This window comes from Equus caballus, chromosome 16 (assembly GCF_041296265.1).
Source record: "Equus caballus isolate H_3958 breed thoroughbred chromosome 16, TB-T2T, whole genome shotgun sequence".
NCBI lineage: Eukaryota > Metazoa > Chordata > Mammalia > Perissodactyla > Equidae > Equus > Equus caballus.
In genome coordinates this window covers 20,275,925-20,291,595 of record NC_091699.1, presented here as the reverse complement: position 1 = coordinate 20,291,595, position 15,671 = coordinate 20,275,925, and the positions used below count along the sequence as shown (strand labels likewise).

The 15,671-nt window shown below is 39.6% G+C and overlaps 1 protein-coding gene across 13 annotated transcripts in view; it reads left to right on the top strand.

Annotated features, from left to right (window-relative positions):
• GRM7 (glutamate metabotropic receptor 7) overlaps nucleotides 1-15,671 on the top strand; it is an 828,681-nt gene that overhangs the window by 651,449 nt on the left and 161,561 nt on the right. For all 13 annotated transcript variants that reach the window (XR_011427207.1, XR_011427209.1, XR_011427213.1 and 10 more), the window contains one exon: nucleotides 4,395-5,330. Coding sequence is in view for 3 of the 13 variants with exons in the window: in XM_014731447.3 (XP_014586933.2) it covers nucleotides 4,395-5,330 (936 nt within the window). In the remaining 10 variants the exon portion in view is untranslated. The remainder of the gene's footprint in view (nucleotides 1-4,394; nucleotides 5,331-15,671) is intronic.

Here is a 15,671-nt window from a genome sequence, read left to right as displayed (position 1 = left end):
AAGCTTTGGAAATATGCAAATAGAATTTCACCAAAGAAATTATCCCTGGAGTGACAAAATTCTCTTTCAGATAGCAAATTTCCGTGTGGAGCAAGAACAGATCTAGATAAAAATGGATGCACCAGTGTTTATAAAAATTCTATCTCTGTTTGATGTCTGCATTTGGCAGTAGGTCAGCAACTAATTTGGTTTTATTTTAAAATTCTAGTAATTATAAGGTCTGCACATTCCCTGTGGAGTAGTTCTCTCTGCTGCTGGAACCAGACCCCAAGTTTTCTTTGCCAGACACTTGTGCTAGAGAACTGTGGCTGACAGGTGCTTTTTCATTGTTTTTTCTGAGCCAGAGGCAATGGAGTCACAGCTGACTTTCTGAGTTCAGGACTTTACCACCCTTTTTCCTGAGCATTTTCAGGAGACAAAGCCAAGTGTTTCTGATCATGCGTGATTTGAAAGTCCCCTTTCCTTCAGAGCAAACTACTGTCCATGTAAGAAATTGAATTACTGGCTAATTGTCTAACAGACTCAGAAGGTCTGCACACACCAGATGCAGAAGCAAGAAAGAATGTGCTAGTCAGATGTTTGACTGCAAGTAGTAGACTACCCACAAAGACCTGGTTAACCAGTAAGGAGAGTTTATCTTCTTTTTTTGAAATTCAGGGGTAAAGTGGTACTAGTGTTGGTTAATTTGGTGACATAATTATGCCATTAAAGAAACAAATTATTTTTATCTGTCTTTTTTTTTTTTGCTATCCTCAGCATACTGGCTTTGTTCCTTAGGCTTGTCTCTTTATGGTTGCAAAATGACTGTTGCAACTCCATACATTGTGTTTGCATACATCAAATTTCGAAGACTGAAGAGAACATATCCCTTCTTTGTGTCTCTTTTTTTGAGAATGAAGAACACTTTCCTAGGACTCGACCACGGGCTTATTTTTGCTTTCATTGGCCATGACTGCATAATTTTCTCTTTCCTGAAACGTTGGTTCGCCTATCCACATAATCTGTGTGCCATGCGTGGTATTAATTGATGGTACTAGCTATAAATTCTGTTCTCTTCCCAAGAGCAGGGGTCTCAATCGCCCTTCCCCACGACCCTGCTACTGAGCAGATCCTGTATCCAGTAACCATAAACTTTGGGCATCCAGGAGGAAAATGCATCCCTGGCAGGGAATTTAGAACTATATCTTCTAAAGAAGATGATGTTAACATCCTGGCCTTGTCCCTAATCTTTCTGTACCTCAACTTTGGCTTTCTAGCTAACTGAAATACAGATTTATTGCAGAGTTCAGAATAAACTTGAAATTTGCCTTCCTACTAGCCTTCTGGCAAAGTAAATTAACATTACTGTTGATTTTTCATAGCCCTCAATTATTATTCTCTTGTAAATGTGTGCCCATGGGCATTTGCAGCTGTTTCTTCTTATGAAACAAGGCACTAAGTTTACCTCGATGGATATAGATATACACAAATCATATGTGTCACTTTAACAAACTTGTCACTTATTAGAGCTTTTAAAAGGCAGTTGGTAGCTTCATAGAACACAGATTATATTTTCAATAATGATTTTTGTTGGCAAAGCAAGTAAATTAGACTTTTGTTCATTTGGACCAAGAGGCGACTTTGTTGGTCTAATATATACAATTAAATTGAGTTGAAATCTACGTTAAATGAAAATTGAAAACAAATTAAGTAATCAGTCAAGGTAATGTTTGTAGTTACGGCTCTTGTACATACTTGGATAAGCTGAGGAAAAGAAGCTCTTCAGCATTGCTGGGCATTTTGTTTTATTCCAAGGGAAAAAAAATAGTGAGCTGGCAACATTTGAAGTTGGCTATAAAATATTACATATAATAATAATTTTATTTTATATTTGTGTGAGCCCTACATTTATAGATCAAGTTTAATCATATGGCATGTTAGTATCCACTAGTGTTGGAATCAGGTAATCACAAGTTTGGCTAATGAAATTTATTTATGGTTTTTGTTGTTGTTGTTAATCTTTCTTACTAACCATGAGTAGGACCTTTTAATTGGACATTTGGAAACATTTGTATTAACAATGGCAATTTTTTAGGTTCCTACTTCTGGAAATTTGACATTTATAAAGTTAATGCATATCTTTTTCTCTCTTGTTACAAATTATTTCCTTAATTTTATGGCTTTGGGATGGCTGCCAGTGACTTAACTGCCACAAAAACGATGATGTTGAGAAAGAAATGATCATATTTCATATTTAGTTAGATTTATTGGTGCTGACTTGGGTTTCGTGCTCAGGCAAGTGAGTTCACAAGAGTCGTCTTAAGATTCTTGGGTCTTGGGTTAAAGTTTAAATTAAACTATTAGAAGGTTGGGATATTTTATGAAGTTTAATCCCTGAGCCAATCTTTTTTCAGAGTCAACTACATTTGATTTAGATATTGAATGTAGTACTCGTTCGAGTTTTGATGGAAGTATCACACCCTGCTGTACATTGCATCCTGTTTTAACACAGCACTGACATTTCAATGAGCAATAAATTAGTTTTATTTCCACTATCTCTTAAAATTATACATATGAAAAAGTATTGGACTGTCTAGTATCTTTCTGACTTATTTTTTAATTCAAGTGTATTAAAAATTCAACTAACTAGGTATGGGGAATATCAGCCAAATTTGATCACTGGAATTTATTTTGTAAATTAATTTGCTAAGTATATCTTTTGCATCGCGTAGATCCTGAAATTATTCATTTAGGACATATATTTTTCAGGACTCTTGGTTGCAAGTAGTAGAAATACAATTCAAAGTATTTCAGCATAGCAGAATTTACTGGTTTACATAATAGCACAGCCTAGGGAATTCTTGCTTCAGGCATAGCCATATCTAGGAGCTCAAACAGGCTCATCAGTAATCTTTCTCTTCAATACTCCTCTTTGCTTTCCTTTATGTTGGCTTCTTTCTCTGATAAACTCCTTCCTTTTAGTGGCCGTGAGCACCAGCGTCCTTACATCTGGAAACTGCAAATCCAACAAAAACAAAGATTTTTATTCTGTGTAAACTCAATAAAAGTCATGAAATTAAATTCCATACTATTTCATAATGATCCCACCCATGACCCAATCTCTGTGGCTAGGAGGTTGGAATGTACCAGTGGTTGACAAAGTGTGGTGCCTAGAGAATCCCCAGCAATATTACCTGAGATTGTGTTAGAAATACAGTACATATTTTCAGGTCCCATCCCAGACCCGGTGAATCAGAAAATCTGAGAGTAGGGCCCAGCGTACTGGGTAGTACAAGCCTTCCAAGTGACTCTGATGCACACTCAAGCTTGAGAACGACTGCAATATGCTGATTGACCAAGCCTGGGTCATGTGTGCAACCCCCGGAGCTTCAGTGTAAGTTCTATCCCACAGAAAGAACACAGAAAAAAAGTCTGAGGACCCAATACCCAGAAAGAGGAAGAATAGATGCTGTGCCAGCAAAGATGAGAGAGATTCACTACCACGAGATTTCAGCCCAATAATAAAGTTTTTCTTTGTTTCTAATACCAGGATTTCTCACAACACTGTTAATTATGAATTCACCTCCACAAAACCAATATTCTAATTAAGCAAAAACACTTTCATCCTTCTCTAGGATATAGTGTTTTAGCTTAAATGTCATCACCAGATAGGTAATGGCCCATCTTTAGAGGTTTCCAGACCATCTTATTTTCTTATCAAATGCTTGCTGATCTCTTAGGATGTACACTACAACAATTGAAGCCTTCAGTAATGAACCTTATTGCGCCTCTGTGATAAATAGTAGAATAGTTCACTTTGCTTCAAAATTTCTCAATAAACATGGCAGTGACAACTACAGAATTTCAGGGAAGATGGTCAGCACTGCAATATCATCCAAAATAACTTTAAAACAATTTTTCAAAAAATGCCTAATAAAGGAGATGAATGGAGCTTTTCATATACTTAAGATTTTTCTTTGTTTTTAACTTGACTTGGTACATTTGCACTTATTATCCAGGAGAAGGTAGTAGAGAGCATGTCAGTATTTCGTAATTTAGCTAATCTTAAGAGTCCTCTGGGCACTTGTTAAAAATATGGAACCAAAGGCTCTTTTTCAAGGTATTCTTGTCTAGGGTCTAGGGTGGGAATAGAGAATCTGTATTTTGAGGAGTTGCCACAGGGAATTCTTAGAATCAGGCATGTGGGGAATACAGTCTACAGTGATGAGGAGGAAAGACGCCACAGTGAAATGGTGGGGAGTCAGATCTTGGTTGTAGCTCCTACTAGCTGGGGGTAAGTTACTTAACCTGGTCCAATGTCAAACACTGCTATGATTACTGTTTGTTGTTATTGTTCTTTTTCTTTTCTCTTGAGTAATCTTCTTGTTTGTACCTTCTTATTTCTTATGCTGCAGATAGAGGACATGCAGTGGGGTAAAGGACTCCGGGAGATCCCGGCCTCAGTGTGTACACTGCCATGCAAGCCTGGCCAAAGAAAGAAGACGCAAAAGGGAACTCCTTGCTGCTGGACCTGTGAGCCTTGCGATGGCTACCAGTACCAGTTTGATGAGATGACGTGCCAGCATTGTCCCTATGATCAGCGGCCCAATGAAAACCGAACTGGCTGCCAGGATATCCCCATCATCAAACTGGAGTGGCATTCCCCCTGGGCAGTTATCCCTGTCTTCCTAGCAATGTTGGGGATCATTGCCACCATCTTTGTTATGGCGACTTTCATCCGCTACAACGACACACCCATCGTCCGGGCATCGGGGCGGGAACTGAGTTATGTTTTATTGACAGGCATCTTTCTTTGCTACATCATCACTTTCCTGATGATAGCCAAACCTGATGTGGCAGTGTGTTCTTTCCGGAGAGTTTTCTTGGGCTTGGGCATGTGCATCAGTTATGCAGCCCTCTTGACAAAAACCAATCGGATTTATCGCATATTTGAACAGGGCAAGAAATCAGTAACAGCTCCCAGACTCATAAGTCCAACATCACAGCTGGCAATCACCTCCAGTTTAATATCAGTTCAGCTTCTAGGTGTTTTCATTTGGTTTGGTGTCGATCCACCCAACATCATCATAGACTATGATGAACATAAGACAATGAACCCTGAGCAGGCCAGGGGTGTTCTCAAATGTGACATTACAGATCTCCAAATCATTTGCTCCTTGGGATATAGCATTCTTCTCATGGTCACATGTACTGTGTATGCCATCAAGACTCGGGGTGTCCCAGAGAATTTTAATGAAGCTAAGCCCATTGGATTCACTATGTACACAACATGTATAGTATGGCTTGCCTTCATTCCAATTTTTTTTGGCACTGCGCAGTCAGCGGAAAAGGTAAGTGAAAATTCACACCACACCACGTTTCAAAAATGTGTTCATTTTTGTAAATATTGAAACCAACTTGATTGTGTAGAGTGAGAAGTTCTATATATGCAGAATGGTATTCCCAAGAGTAGAGAAATCCTGGATTAATAGGCATCCATGCTATAGAAGTCTAAAAGCAGCAGTGAACTGTGCTACATTTATTCCAGTGGAAGCCAACCAAAGTTAGCCTTCTGAAGTTAATTTATCATAGAATTATTCAATGTAGTAAGAGCTTTTCCAGTATAAAATTATCTAATCTACCTAAATTAAACTTTCATGTTCATTCATTTCCCACTCTCTGTATTTACACACGTATTTCTTTGAGATAGGAAAAGAGGGCCACAGTTCCTTATCCTCCAGGACAAGGATGGTCGTTACTAGCTCTCTCTCTCTTCTTAGTGGCTATGTAGGCTGTGTCTGTGGACTGGATCTAGTATATGAGCTATACAGCATATTAGAGTTGCCCAATTGCACATATGTGTGTGTGTGTGTGTGTGTATGTATATATATATATATATATATATATATATATATATATATATAAAGAAAGAAAGAAAGGAAACCAGATGGGTGACTTCAAGAGAGATTTAGTTATCATTCCACCCCAGGCTCCCTACAGCTAGATGTACATTAATCACGTCAAGTGATGCAGAGTGATCCCCGAGACTCAACTTTCCAGCAGAAGGAGGAACAGTAGGTAGGAAAGCACGTGTCAGCAAGCTGTGAAAGTTCAGTTTTCAAACTTAGTGGGCCCTAATATGTTAATCCTAGATATGGTTAGTGTACATGCTCCCCCAATATAGTTATAAGTTTTTATGACTCTGTAAATTAGTCAGCCCTAATGCGTTGATTCTTAATGAAGTTAATATATGTCTAGCTGTAGGTCTGACATGCATGCAAATTAGGCAATGCTAAGGTGTTGTTCTAGACATGATTCGTATACATCTGACTTCCATACTCACCCCATCTGGCTATCGTTTTGTGTATATGCAAATTGGGGAATCCTGATACGTTGATCTTAATAAGATGTGGTTTCTTTCACTTGATGAAGGCGGCTCTGACATGTTGGGACAGCTCAAACCAGAACTGGGACCTAGAGTCCTAAGTGGAACACTCTACAGGACAGAACACAGCTGTAGCTTGATGAGAAGTTAAGACATTGGGGGTCCAGCCTAATGCCATGTTACTTTGGAGAAGTCTCAAATATTCAGGGACTTCGTGCCCTAAATGGGGAAAACAAGGATTGAAACAGGAATGTCTACAAATCTACAAATTTATGTTTCTAGAAATTAGTTGAATCTGATTTTTTTATTGTAACTTCTGTTCTTTGTATAATAATATAAAGGATTTGGCTGGTTTCCTAACTAAAAATGTGTCTTTTACCTAAATTGTTTGACTCAGAAGCTATAAGTTTGGACTGTGTTTAAAAAAAAAAAAAGTGAATATCTCATGAAAGCACGAAGAATTCTAAAACCAAGCACAAGTGAACAGTTCCAGATTATGGTGTTAGTCATAAAATGTCTTAGAGGAAGTTCTTCTAAAATATATGCTCAATGAGCATAGTATGTTTCCATCTGTATGTTTCAAATTCATAATTCATATTTACTGTCTGTGAAACCAACTTGATTTTCATTTTATTGCTTCTATCTATCCCTGGGCCAAGGGAATGGTAAAATATGAGTTAGGGTAGTGAAATGCAATAGAGAGAAGAAGAAAAACAGTTCTCCAAATGTATGCTGGTAAGTTGATAATCATTGAACTTTTTATGGGGAATGATGTGCGTCCTCCAAACCTATGGAGGTAATAGTTATTTTGTTCTTAAAACAAACACAGTTCCCCATACAACAGGTTAAAACATTAAGTTCCTATAAATTTATTCTTGAGGACTATAAAAGGCGGGAATAATTGCTGTTGTTTTATAGATGAACCTTGTTGTAATGCATATTTGACAATATATGTCTCTCTTATTTCATTTGTCATTTCTAGCCATTTCTAGTCGTGACTGTGAATCTTTTCAATAAAGTCAGGGGTATAATTTACTCGTCGAAAAACCTAAAAGTGATGCAAGCTTTCAGGAATTGAATTCACTGATTCTAGTTGTTCTGGAAGACATTGTGCCGGTAGGAGTGAACTGTAGGGAAACTTCAGATGTCTTCAAACAGGGTGCTTTGTAGCTCGGAGTTTAGAAGACACATGTTACTCTTTGTAGACTCTCAATGGGTTATGATGTTTTACGTGGTTGATAGGCACAATTAAAGATACTGAATTGCCAAATGGGAACAGTGAATTGTCATATGAAAGTGCACACACCCTAATGATAGACATATGGCTAGAGAAGCATGAGTGATCAATTAAAAATATTTTACGTACGTGAAACCATGGAACTTAAATTGCGGAAGGCGGCAAATTGCCAAACGCACCAGAAAAATCTCAACAAGAGGCATTATTGCCAAGATAGCAACATATAGAATCATAGCCCTTCCATTTTTGTTTAGATTTAACAGCTTAAATGTTTCAAGTGTAAGAATTCCATTGTAACAGAAAACATACAACAAAAAGATTAGGCAGTGAGTTCAGTAATAACTATTTACTGTTTCAGGAAATTGAATTCATTTTGATTACACGGGGATATCTGTGAAGTTTCTCATCAGCTGACTTCATTAGCACAGCATAAAATATGAGAAATGTTTCTTATTTTCCTGCAAAACGTCAAACCCCATGAAGTTTGCTTTTGTTAGGGAGGGTGCAGGAGATTCTCGCTATCTTGTTTTATCACTGTTAACCCTGTGACTTCCAGAGTGAAGATCTTGCAATGTGGTCAGGATGGAAGAGGTAAACTTTAGCCATAAGAGAATGATTCTAGGTTTTAGGAATGATATTTAGGCGACTGTAATGATTCAAGGAAACACTGCAAATGGGAAAGCAATAGCACAGTAGGCGCTAGCTGGCCTAATGAAGTGTGGTAACATCCCGCTGTCATCCACTGGCACTGTGTGGTAGAGGACTAGATTGTTTTCCATGAAAAACAAAGACTTGACTTGTGGCTGCATCTATACAGGGAGTTGTGCATGAAGCTGGGAAAGAAGCATACTCCAGGTGGGGAAGATAAAGGTTACCCCATCAGAATCTGAGAAACCCCATAGATGCTATGTTCATCCAGAATTTTTTCAGCCAGTTCTTGTCTGGAGAACTTTCTAAATAAGCCAGCATATTTATTTCTTATACATGTAGCTTTGTACCCCTTGGCTCTGCAAATGGAAAGTAGACTTTAGTATAAAAGCAATGGGATCAGTGGGCCTCAGAGGTCTTCCCCTCTGTGCATCTGTATTTGTTTGGTTAGGAGGATGGCGAGAGAGGAGAAAGAAAAGGATTGAGGCATTTGCTGGTCAGAGAAAAATGCTGGAAAAAGAATAATGGCTTGAAGAAATGACTATGTCTTCTACAATGGCACCCATGGGTCACTCTTCTCACATATCAGAACAGAACGAGGGTGAGTTACAACACTTAAAAACAGGGATGATTTGGTTTTGATTGAAGCATTATTCCACTGAATAATTAGGGCTACAGAACTAGGACTACTGTTGGCAATCTCTGAACCAGCTCAGGGTCCTTAACTCAGTGGTTCTCAAAGTTGTGTCTATGAAAATGCCCACAGGAATTTGTTTTAAGAAATATTGCATTTTTGCCCTTCCCAACTGGTTCAGTAGGGCTGGAATGGGGCCTAGAGCTCTAGATTTTTTAACAAGCATGCTGGAAAAATGTCAGTGGAAACCAAGCATGATTCTTAAAACTGCCTACACATTTTCTTTCTGATCCGCAGAAGACGTCCTATAAATATTTCCTCAATTTCTAATTTCAGAGCCTTTGGGAATAAATTAATTCTCATCCCAAGCATATTGGAGGTCCCAAGATCAAGGAACCAGGAGATCAGAAAGACACTACCCAGGATCAAAGACAAAGTCTAAAATCAGAAGGTCTGAATGGAATGCCAACTCCAAGGTTCTGGGCCAGAGAACTTAAAAGCCAGGACAAAGGCACTGGCCCTGGGACCAGAGATAGCAAGAGGACAGGCTGATAGCATTGTTTCCCAGAAGTATTTCTTGAAGGGCTAGGACTATAGGCCATGACCTTTTGATCTTCCCCATGTAGCAGATAGCTCCCCAGAATCTGAACACAAAGCAAAACCAGCCTAGGACCAATAGGAGGATCAGAAATATTTAGCAGGTGGGTAGATATTCTCCGATCCATGCCCAAGGCAGACATCACTAATCAATCATGGCATGCTTCCCCTGAACACAAGAATGGTCTTGAAATTCTTATCAACACAGTTTTCAGGCAATCCCTACCAATAAATCAGAACTGGAATGAATTTGAAACCCATGTGCTGCTTCTGATTTGGGCTTCCACAAATGACCATTGATATCTCTTCTCATCCAGCTGTTTCTGGTTGTTGCGTGAAAGCCAATGAATAGCTTTCATTAAGATTAATCCACTTAAAGGTAAAGAATAGTCAGGGAAATGGGGGTGTGCTTTCATTAGTCTTTATTTGGTCTCTGATTACACATCTTTGTTTTTTAATTACCAAATGCTGTACAGAAAGGCACAGTCCTAGTTCTCTTAGGGCCTAATATATTAGTTTATGCTTCTGTGCTGTTTGATTTGATTAAAATTTTCTCATGGTCTTTCAGTAGTTGAACTAACAATGGAGAGGCACCTGCTATGCCTCTAGTACTCTGTGAAGGACTATGATGCAGAGTCCTTGTCTGTCAGGAACTCACAAGCCAATAGGTTGACCAATAGGTTGACCAATAGGTCAACACGGAACTTCAAAGAAACAATGAAAGGGTGAGGCATGCTACAATCGTCACACAAAGAATGAAGGTTGGGCACACAGAGAAAGGAACAACACTGAAGCTTCAGAGAAAATGTGACAAGTATATTGAAGTTACTGAGCAGAGAAAGTGATACGACAATCCAGTAAGAAATGATATCATGTGTAAAAACGTAGAGAGGCGGTATTTTCAACACATGGCACATGGAGTGAGGAGACAGATTACACTTACGTGACTATGACTCTTGCAAAAATGAGAGCGTGTAATAATAAAATTCAATAAAACCTCATTCTATGAGCAAGTTTTGAAACAAAGTGATTCCAATGTTACATTCTCAAATTAAACTTTTGGCAGGAATCGCATCTTTTCAAAGTGGTAAGCCAAGTTAATTTTAAATAGTATAGCTTGTACGATGAAATACCTGCTATCCTTTCTCAGGGTGAATATTCCCTTATGCCCATGTTGAATTATGCATGGTCTTCCCTTGATGAGATTCCACTCCGCTCTGGTTTCGTGGGCCTGGACTCTGCAGCAGACGTAATGATGCAGTGAGGAGTAGCGAAGCCAAACTGTGCAGGACAGCGTTTGGACTTTCTCTTTGAAGCTATGGAGATCCAACAAAAGTTCATGAATGTGGGAGGAATGTGAGAACAGGCTATTTTGAATGGGAATTCCAGGGATGTTCTTGAGGATGAGCAAATGTGAAGCAGCTAGATGTAAAAAAAACTGGTTAAGTAGTGATTGCAATAGATTGACAAAAGATGGCACTGGTTTTGAAGAAAGCCTGAGGGACTAGAAAAGATAGAGCAGGTTTGAAAGCTGTTTTGAACGTTGTGAACATTAAAAGAATAAGTGAGTAGACTATGCCTTATTTTTCCTTTTGTGTTTGTTGCTTTATTACTGAAATAGATACTTACAGAATATTTTCTCTTTTGGATTTTACAAGTAGCATTGTCCACTGTTAAATCTTTTTTCAAATAGCAACTAAATGAGGAAAGAAAGAGGTCTCCTGTTATTGCATCCTCTAGAGGCAATCATTGTCAACAGTATGACAACCCTACTTCTAGATCTATAAATACACACAAATTCACACACAGACACAAACATATTTTAAAACAAAACCCCATATTTTCCCTTCTGGAATGCTTAATAAGAACTTTCACCTTGCATCTAAACACAGTGGACAGAAATGTCCCCATGTACAATTTATGCCGAGGCCGTATGTGCACCCATGCTGAGCTGGGCATGCTCACCTAGAGTTGAGGGCTTGCTTCTGTTGTTTAGTTTTGTCTGTTTGAATTAACACCAGAAGCAAATGAAACCATCTCCTTTTTGCTTCCTACTGTGACCTTGGTGATAACTGAGCTTCTTTCCGAACAGCCCTCTAAAACCTGCTGTTTGCGCGCCTGGCATTAGCCAACGGCCTGGGTAGCATAGTCCTGTGTTGCCCCCTCATGATGCATCGGCTAATTTCTGCTGCAGTCACCTACGATAATTTGAGCCTTTACTGTCTTAGTCCCTTCCTTTAGCCAGAATAGCTAGTTCAGCAGGTAAAAGCCAAGAGCCTGTGTAAAACTGAGCTGAGCTAGAACTAAGAAGGAAATCCTCACTATGCTAAAACAAAGGCCCCAACCATTCAAGATTTGAACAGAGAGGCACTCGAGAAAAAATTCCTGCTAAAAGGGAAGACTCAACAAGAGATCTTGAATCTGTCCCCCAGGGAGTGCTCCCTGAAGTCTGCTGTTCTCATTAGGTGTCTTCCACTTTGCGACCTCAGCCACCAAAAGACCCAGCCACAGAACAAGGCCTTACCTTTCTAACTGGTACCAGGATAATAAGGCAAATCTCTGTTCCTTAGCATTTCTAGAGCATCAGAGACCACTTAATTTTAGAAAGAACTTCTCTCAAAGCACAAGAAAGTATAACAGAACATAGTCTGATGTGAGCATTCAAGCGTCTGCCAAATCCACCTTCGAGGTCTTGAGCTCCCCATACTATAGGTCATTATACTGGCCCAACTAGGATTTCTTTTCCATCCCAGTTGCCCCCTGGTCCTAGAAGCTGGTCTGTTGGCCATTCTCCCTGCCCCATCATCCTATAGTATCAGAAACCTCATCATTGTACATCTTGGATGTGATGTTTAACCTCTTTGGTTCTAAGTTCTTTCATCTCCACAATGGGTGTAATTATTACTACACCTGGGTTTTAAGAGAAAATGAGATCTTTAACTTGCTGAGCACAACATTTAAAAGACATGCTATCAGGTGCTGATAACTGTGTGGAACAATTGGAACTCTCCTACACTGCTGGTGGGAATGTAAAAATTGGTGCAATCACTTTGGAAAACAGTTTAGCAGTATTGGTTCACAAATTGGCCCCCGTACATGGAGGGCAAGGAGAGACCGAAGAAAGATGCAGACCACTCCAGATTGGTAGATGGCAAGGAACTTACTTACAAGGCTTGTCTTGGATGGCCACAAGACAGGTAGATCTTTGAACCCACCTGCCAGAATTTTAAAAGCTTGTAGAGAGGCCTTAACTCACATATACCATCCAGATGGTCTCAACACCACCTTACCCTCTCGAGACTATTCCTTTAAAATGGCTCCCACTGTGGGAATGGTGAGCAGAATGCATATTCCAAGGACAGGAGACGGGGTGAGGAGCCTCTGGTTGCCTAGGTCTAGCTCTGGGGTCAACTGATAGTCACATCCTCTCTATGACCTCCTCCAACAAACAGGCTCTTAACAAGTTAAGTATGCGCCTACCATACTACTCTAGCCATTCTTCTTATGTCTTCACCCAAGAGAAATGAAAAAATATGTCCATACAAAGACTTGCACATTTCTTTTCCTGTAGCTTTATTTTTAATAGTCCAAAACTGGGAACAGCCTAATGCCCATCAACAGGGGCATGGATAAACAAATTGGTGTCCATCCATAAAATGGAATACTACTCTGCAATAAAAAAGCAATGAACTATTGATATATCCAATAGCAAGGATAAAAAAGAGTGTATACTGTATAATTCCATTTATAGCAAATTCTTTTAAAAATTCAAATTAATCTATAGTGATAGGAAGCAGATCAGTTGTTGGCTAGGGATGGGAGGATGAAGATTTACCAAGGAGCACAAGGTAATTTGAAGGGTAATGTATGTGTTCACTCTCTTGATTACAGTGTTGGATACAGAAGTATCCTTATATCAAAACTGATCAAATTGTATACTTCAAATATCTGCAATTTATTGTCTATCAATTATACGTCAATAAAGCCATAAAATATCTCATTGCATCCAAACTCTTCCTCTCCTTTTCCTCCTCTTTCTTGAGACTTCATCAATTGCTCTTCTACCTGTTGACCTATCTGCACAGTATTGAAACTGGAAATTGCATCCATAATGAAACTAGAATTGTATAAATGAATTAGAGTATAGAGAGAGCTTCAGACACTCTCTGCATGTGGTAAATACTCAGTAAGAGAACTATATCCTTCTACCCTAGGTTCTCCTTAGCAAAAATTTCTGTGTAGGTCAAGGCAGGCAGCTCAGCCGAAGGTAAAATAGTCATGTATTTGGGGAAACCATAAGTAGAGGCTATAGTATAGATTAGGGGATGACAAGAGCTAACTCTGGAGAGGTGGGTATAGAGGAGAAATCTTGGAGAACCATGTATGCTTTTTAGGCAAGTAGAGTGGTTGTGCTTCAAGGACCTTTAGGACAGAGGTATGACGTGTTGAATACATTTTAGAAATATTATTCCTTGCTTATCAGTGATGGTTTGCAGGATAGTTGTGATATTGTGATTTATAATAAACAAATATTTGGTTTCATCAGGCACAGAGCTCCTAAAACCCTTGGAATTTCCTAAGTGATGAGAGCAATAGAGGTATCTTTTGTTATGTTAATGAGGTGACTTTTGGACTGCATCTAAGAATGGAAGCTTGTTGCCAGGAGAACCACCCATGTGATTAGAGGGTAGGAAATTTCAGTCTCACCCCCTTGGTCTCTGGGCAGGGGAGAGGAGGTGGAGGTTGAATCAACTGCCAATGGCCAATGATTTAATCAATCACTCCCATGTAATGAAGCCTCCATACAAAACACAAAAGGATGAAGTTCAGAGAGCTTCTGGTTGGTGAACATATGGAGATTTGGGGAGAGTGGTAGGCTCAGAGAGTATGGAAGCTCTGCACCCTTTCCTCATATCTTACCCTGTGCATCTTTTCCATCTGGCTGTGCCTGAGATACAGTCTTTTATAGTAAACCAATAATCTCGTAGGTAAAATGTTTCTTCCATAGCTGGTAGGTCAGAAGCTCAGATGACAACCTGGGCCTGCAACTGGCATCTGAAGACAGGGAGGGGGACAGCCTTGTGAGACTGAGTTCTTAACCTATGGAATCTGGTGCTATCTCGCAGGGTAGATAGTGTCGGAATTGAGTTGAACTGTAGGACACCCAGCAGGTGTCAGGACATTGCTTGGCAGTGTGGGGAAAAACCCTCACACATCATAATTGGATGCAGAACGTTTTGAAGTTAAGATGTGAAACTCTACCCTGAGGAGACAGACTGTGGTTACCGCTGATGATTTAATTGGACTTTCCTTATATGCAAATTTTAGATAGTATACAACCTGAGGGAGGAGGAAGAATGAGAACAGTGTCTTGGGGGAAAAGCTTAGATGAGAGCCAGTAGCCAATTGTGAACCCCACCCTCTTCCCTATCAGCAAAGGGGCCAGCAAACCTCCCATATCAAAGAACTTTAGATGTGACCTAGGGATTACAATTCTGCTCTCTTCCCTGCTCTGTAGGATGATTGGTGGGGAAGAGACTTTGGAACACTGGCTCCAGTCTACATCTTCCTTCCCCAAGTTAAGAGAAAGGCCTACAGGTGAGACTGCAGCACAATAGTAGTTGATATATATCATGAATATCAGTAAGAGTTGGTTTTGAACAGTGTCCATATACTGTACTAGAAATACTGTGTTTACACAGTCTCCTTTGTTTTGGGCGTTCTCAGTGTGTTGCCACCAGTCTGGTTTCTTCCAAGGATAATGGATTGCTGACTCTTGAACTGCAAGAAGTTCCTAATGAGTACAGCTGTCTTCAGCTGATTGGCATGTGGGTCTTGAGAATCAGAGTGTATGCCATCTGCTGTGGAGCTATGCACCCTCAGATGGCCCAGCTTGTTAACCCATGCCTTTAGTACCTCTCTGCCCCAGCTCAGCACTGGATTTAGCTCTGCAAGTCTGACTGGGTTTGGCACTAAAGCCACTAGGGAGTCAGTGTATTGGGAAGTGAGCAGCATCAAATAAATAATAATCCAATTACAGACTTCAAGGAGGGCTCATGTGGAATTTGTCAACTCTGAACAAAAGTCACATTTTCCCATTTCAGTCTCATGTACATGAAAATGTTAGGGAAGGGGAGAGGAGACAAATAGTCAATAGAGGAATTGTAGGGGATGGTTGAGAGTACGCTGTG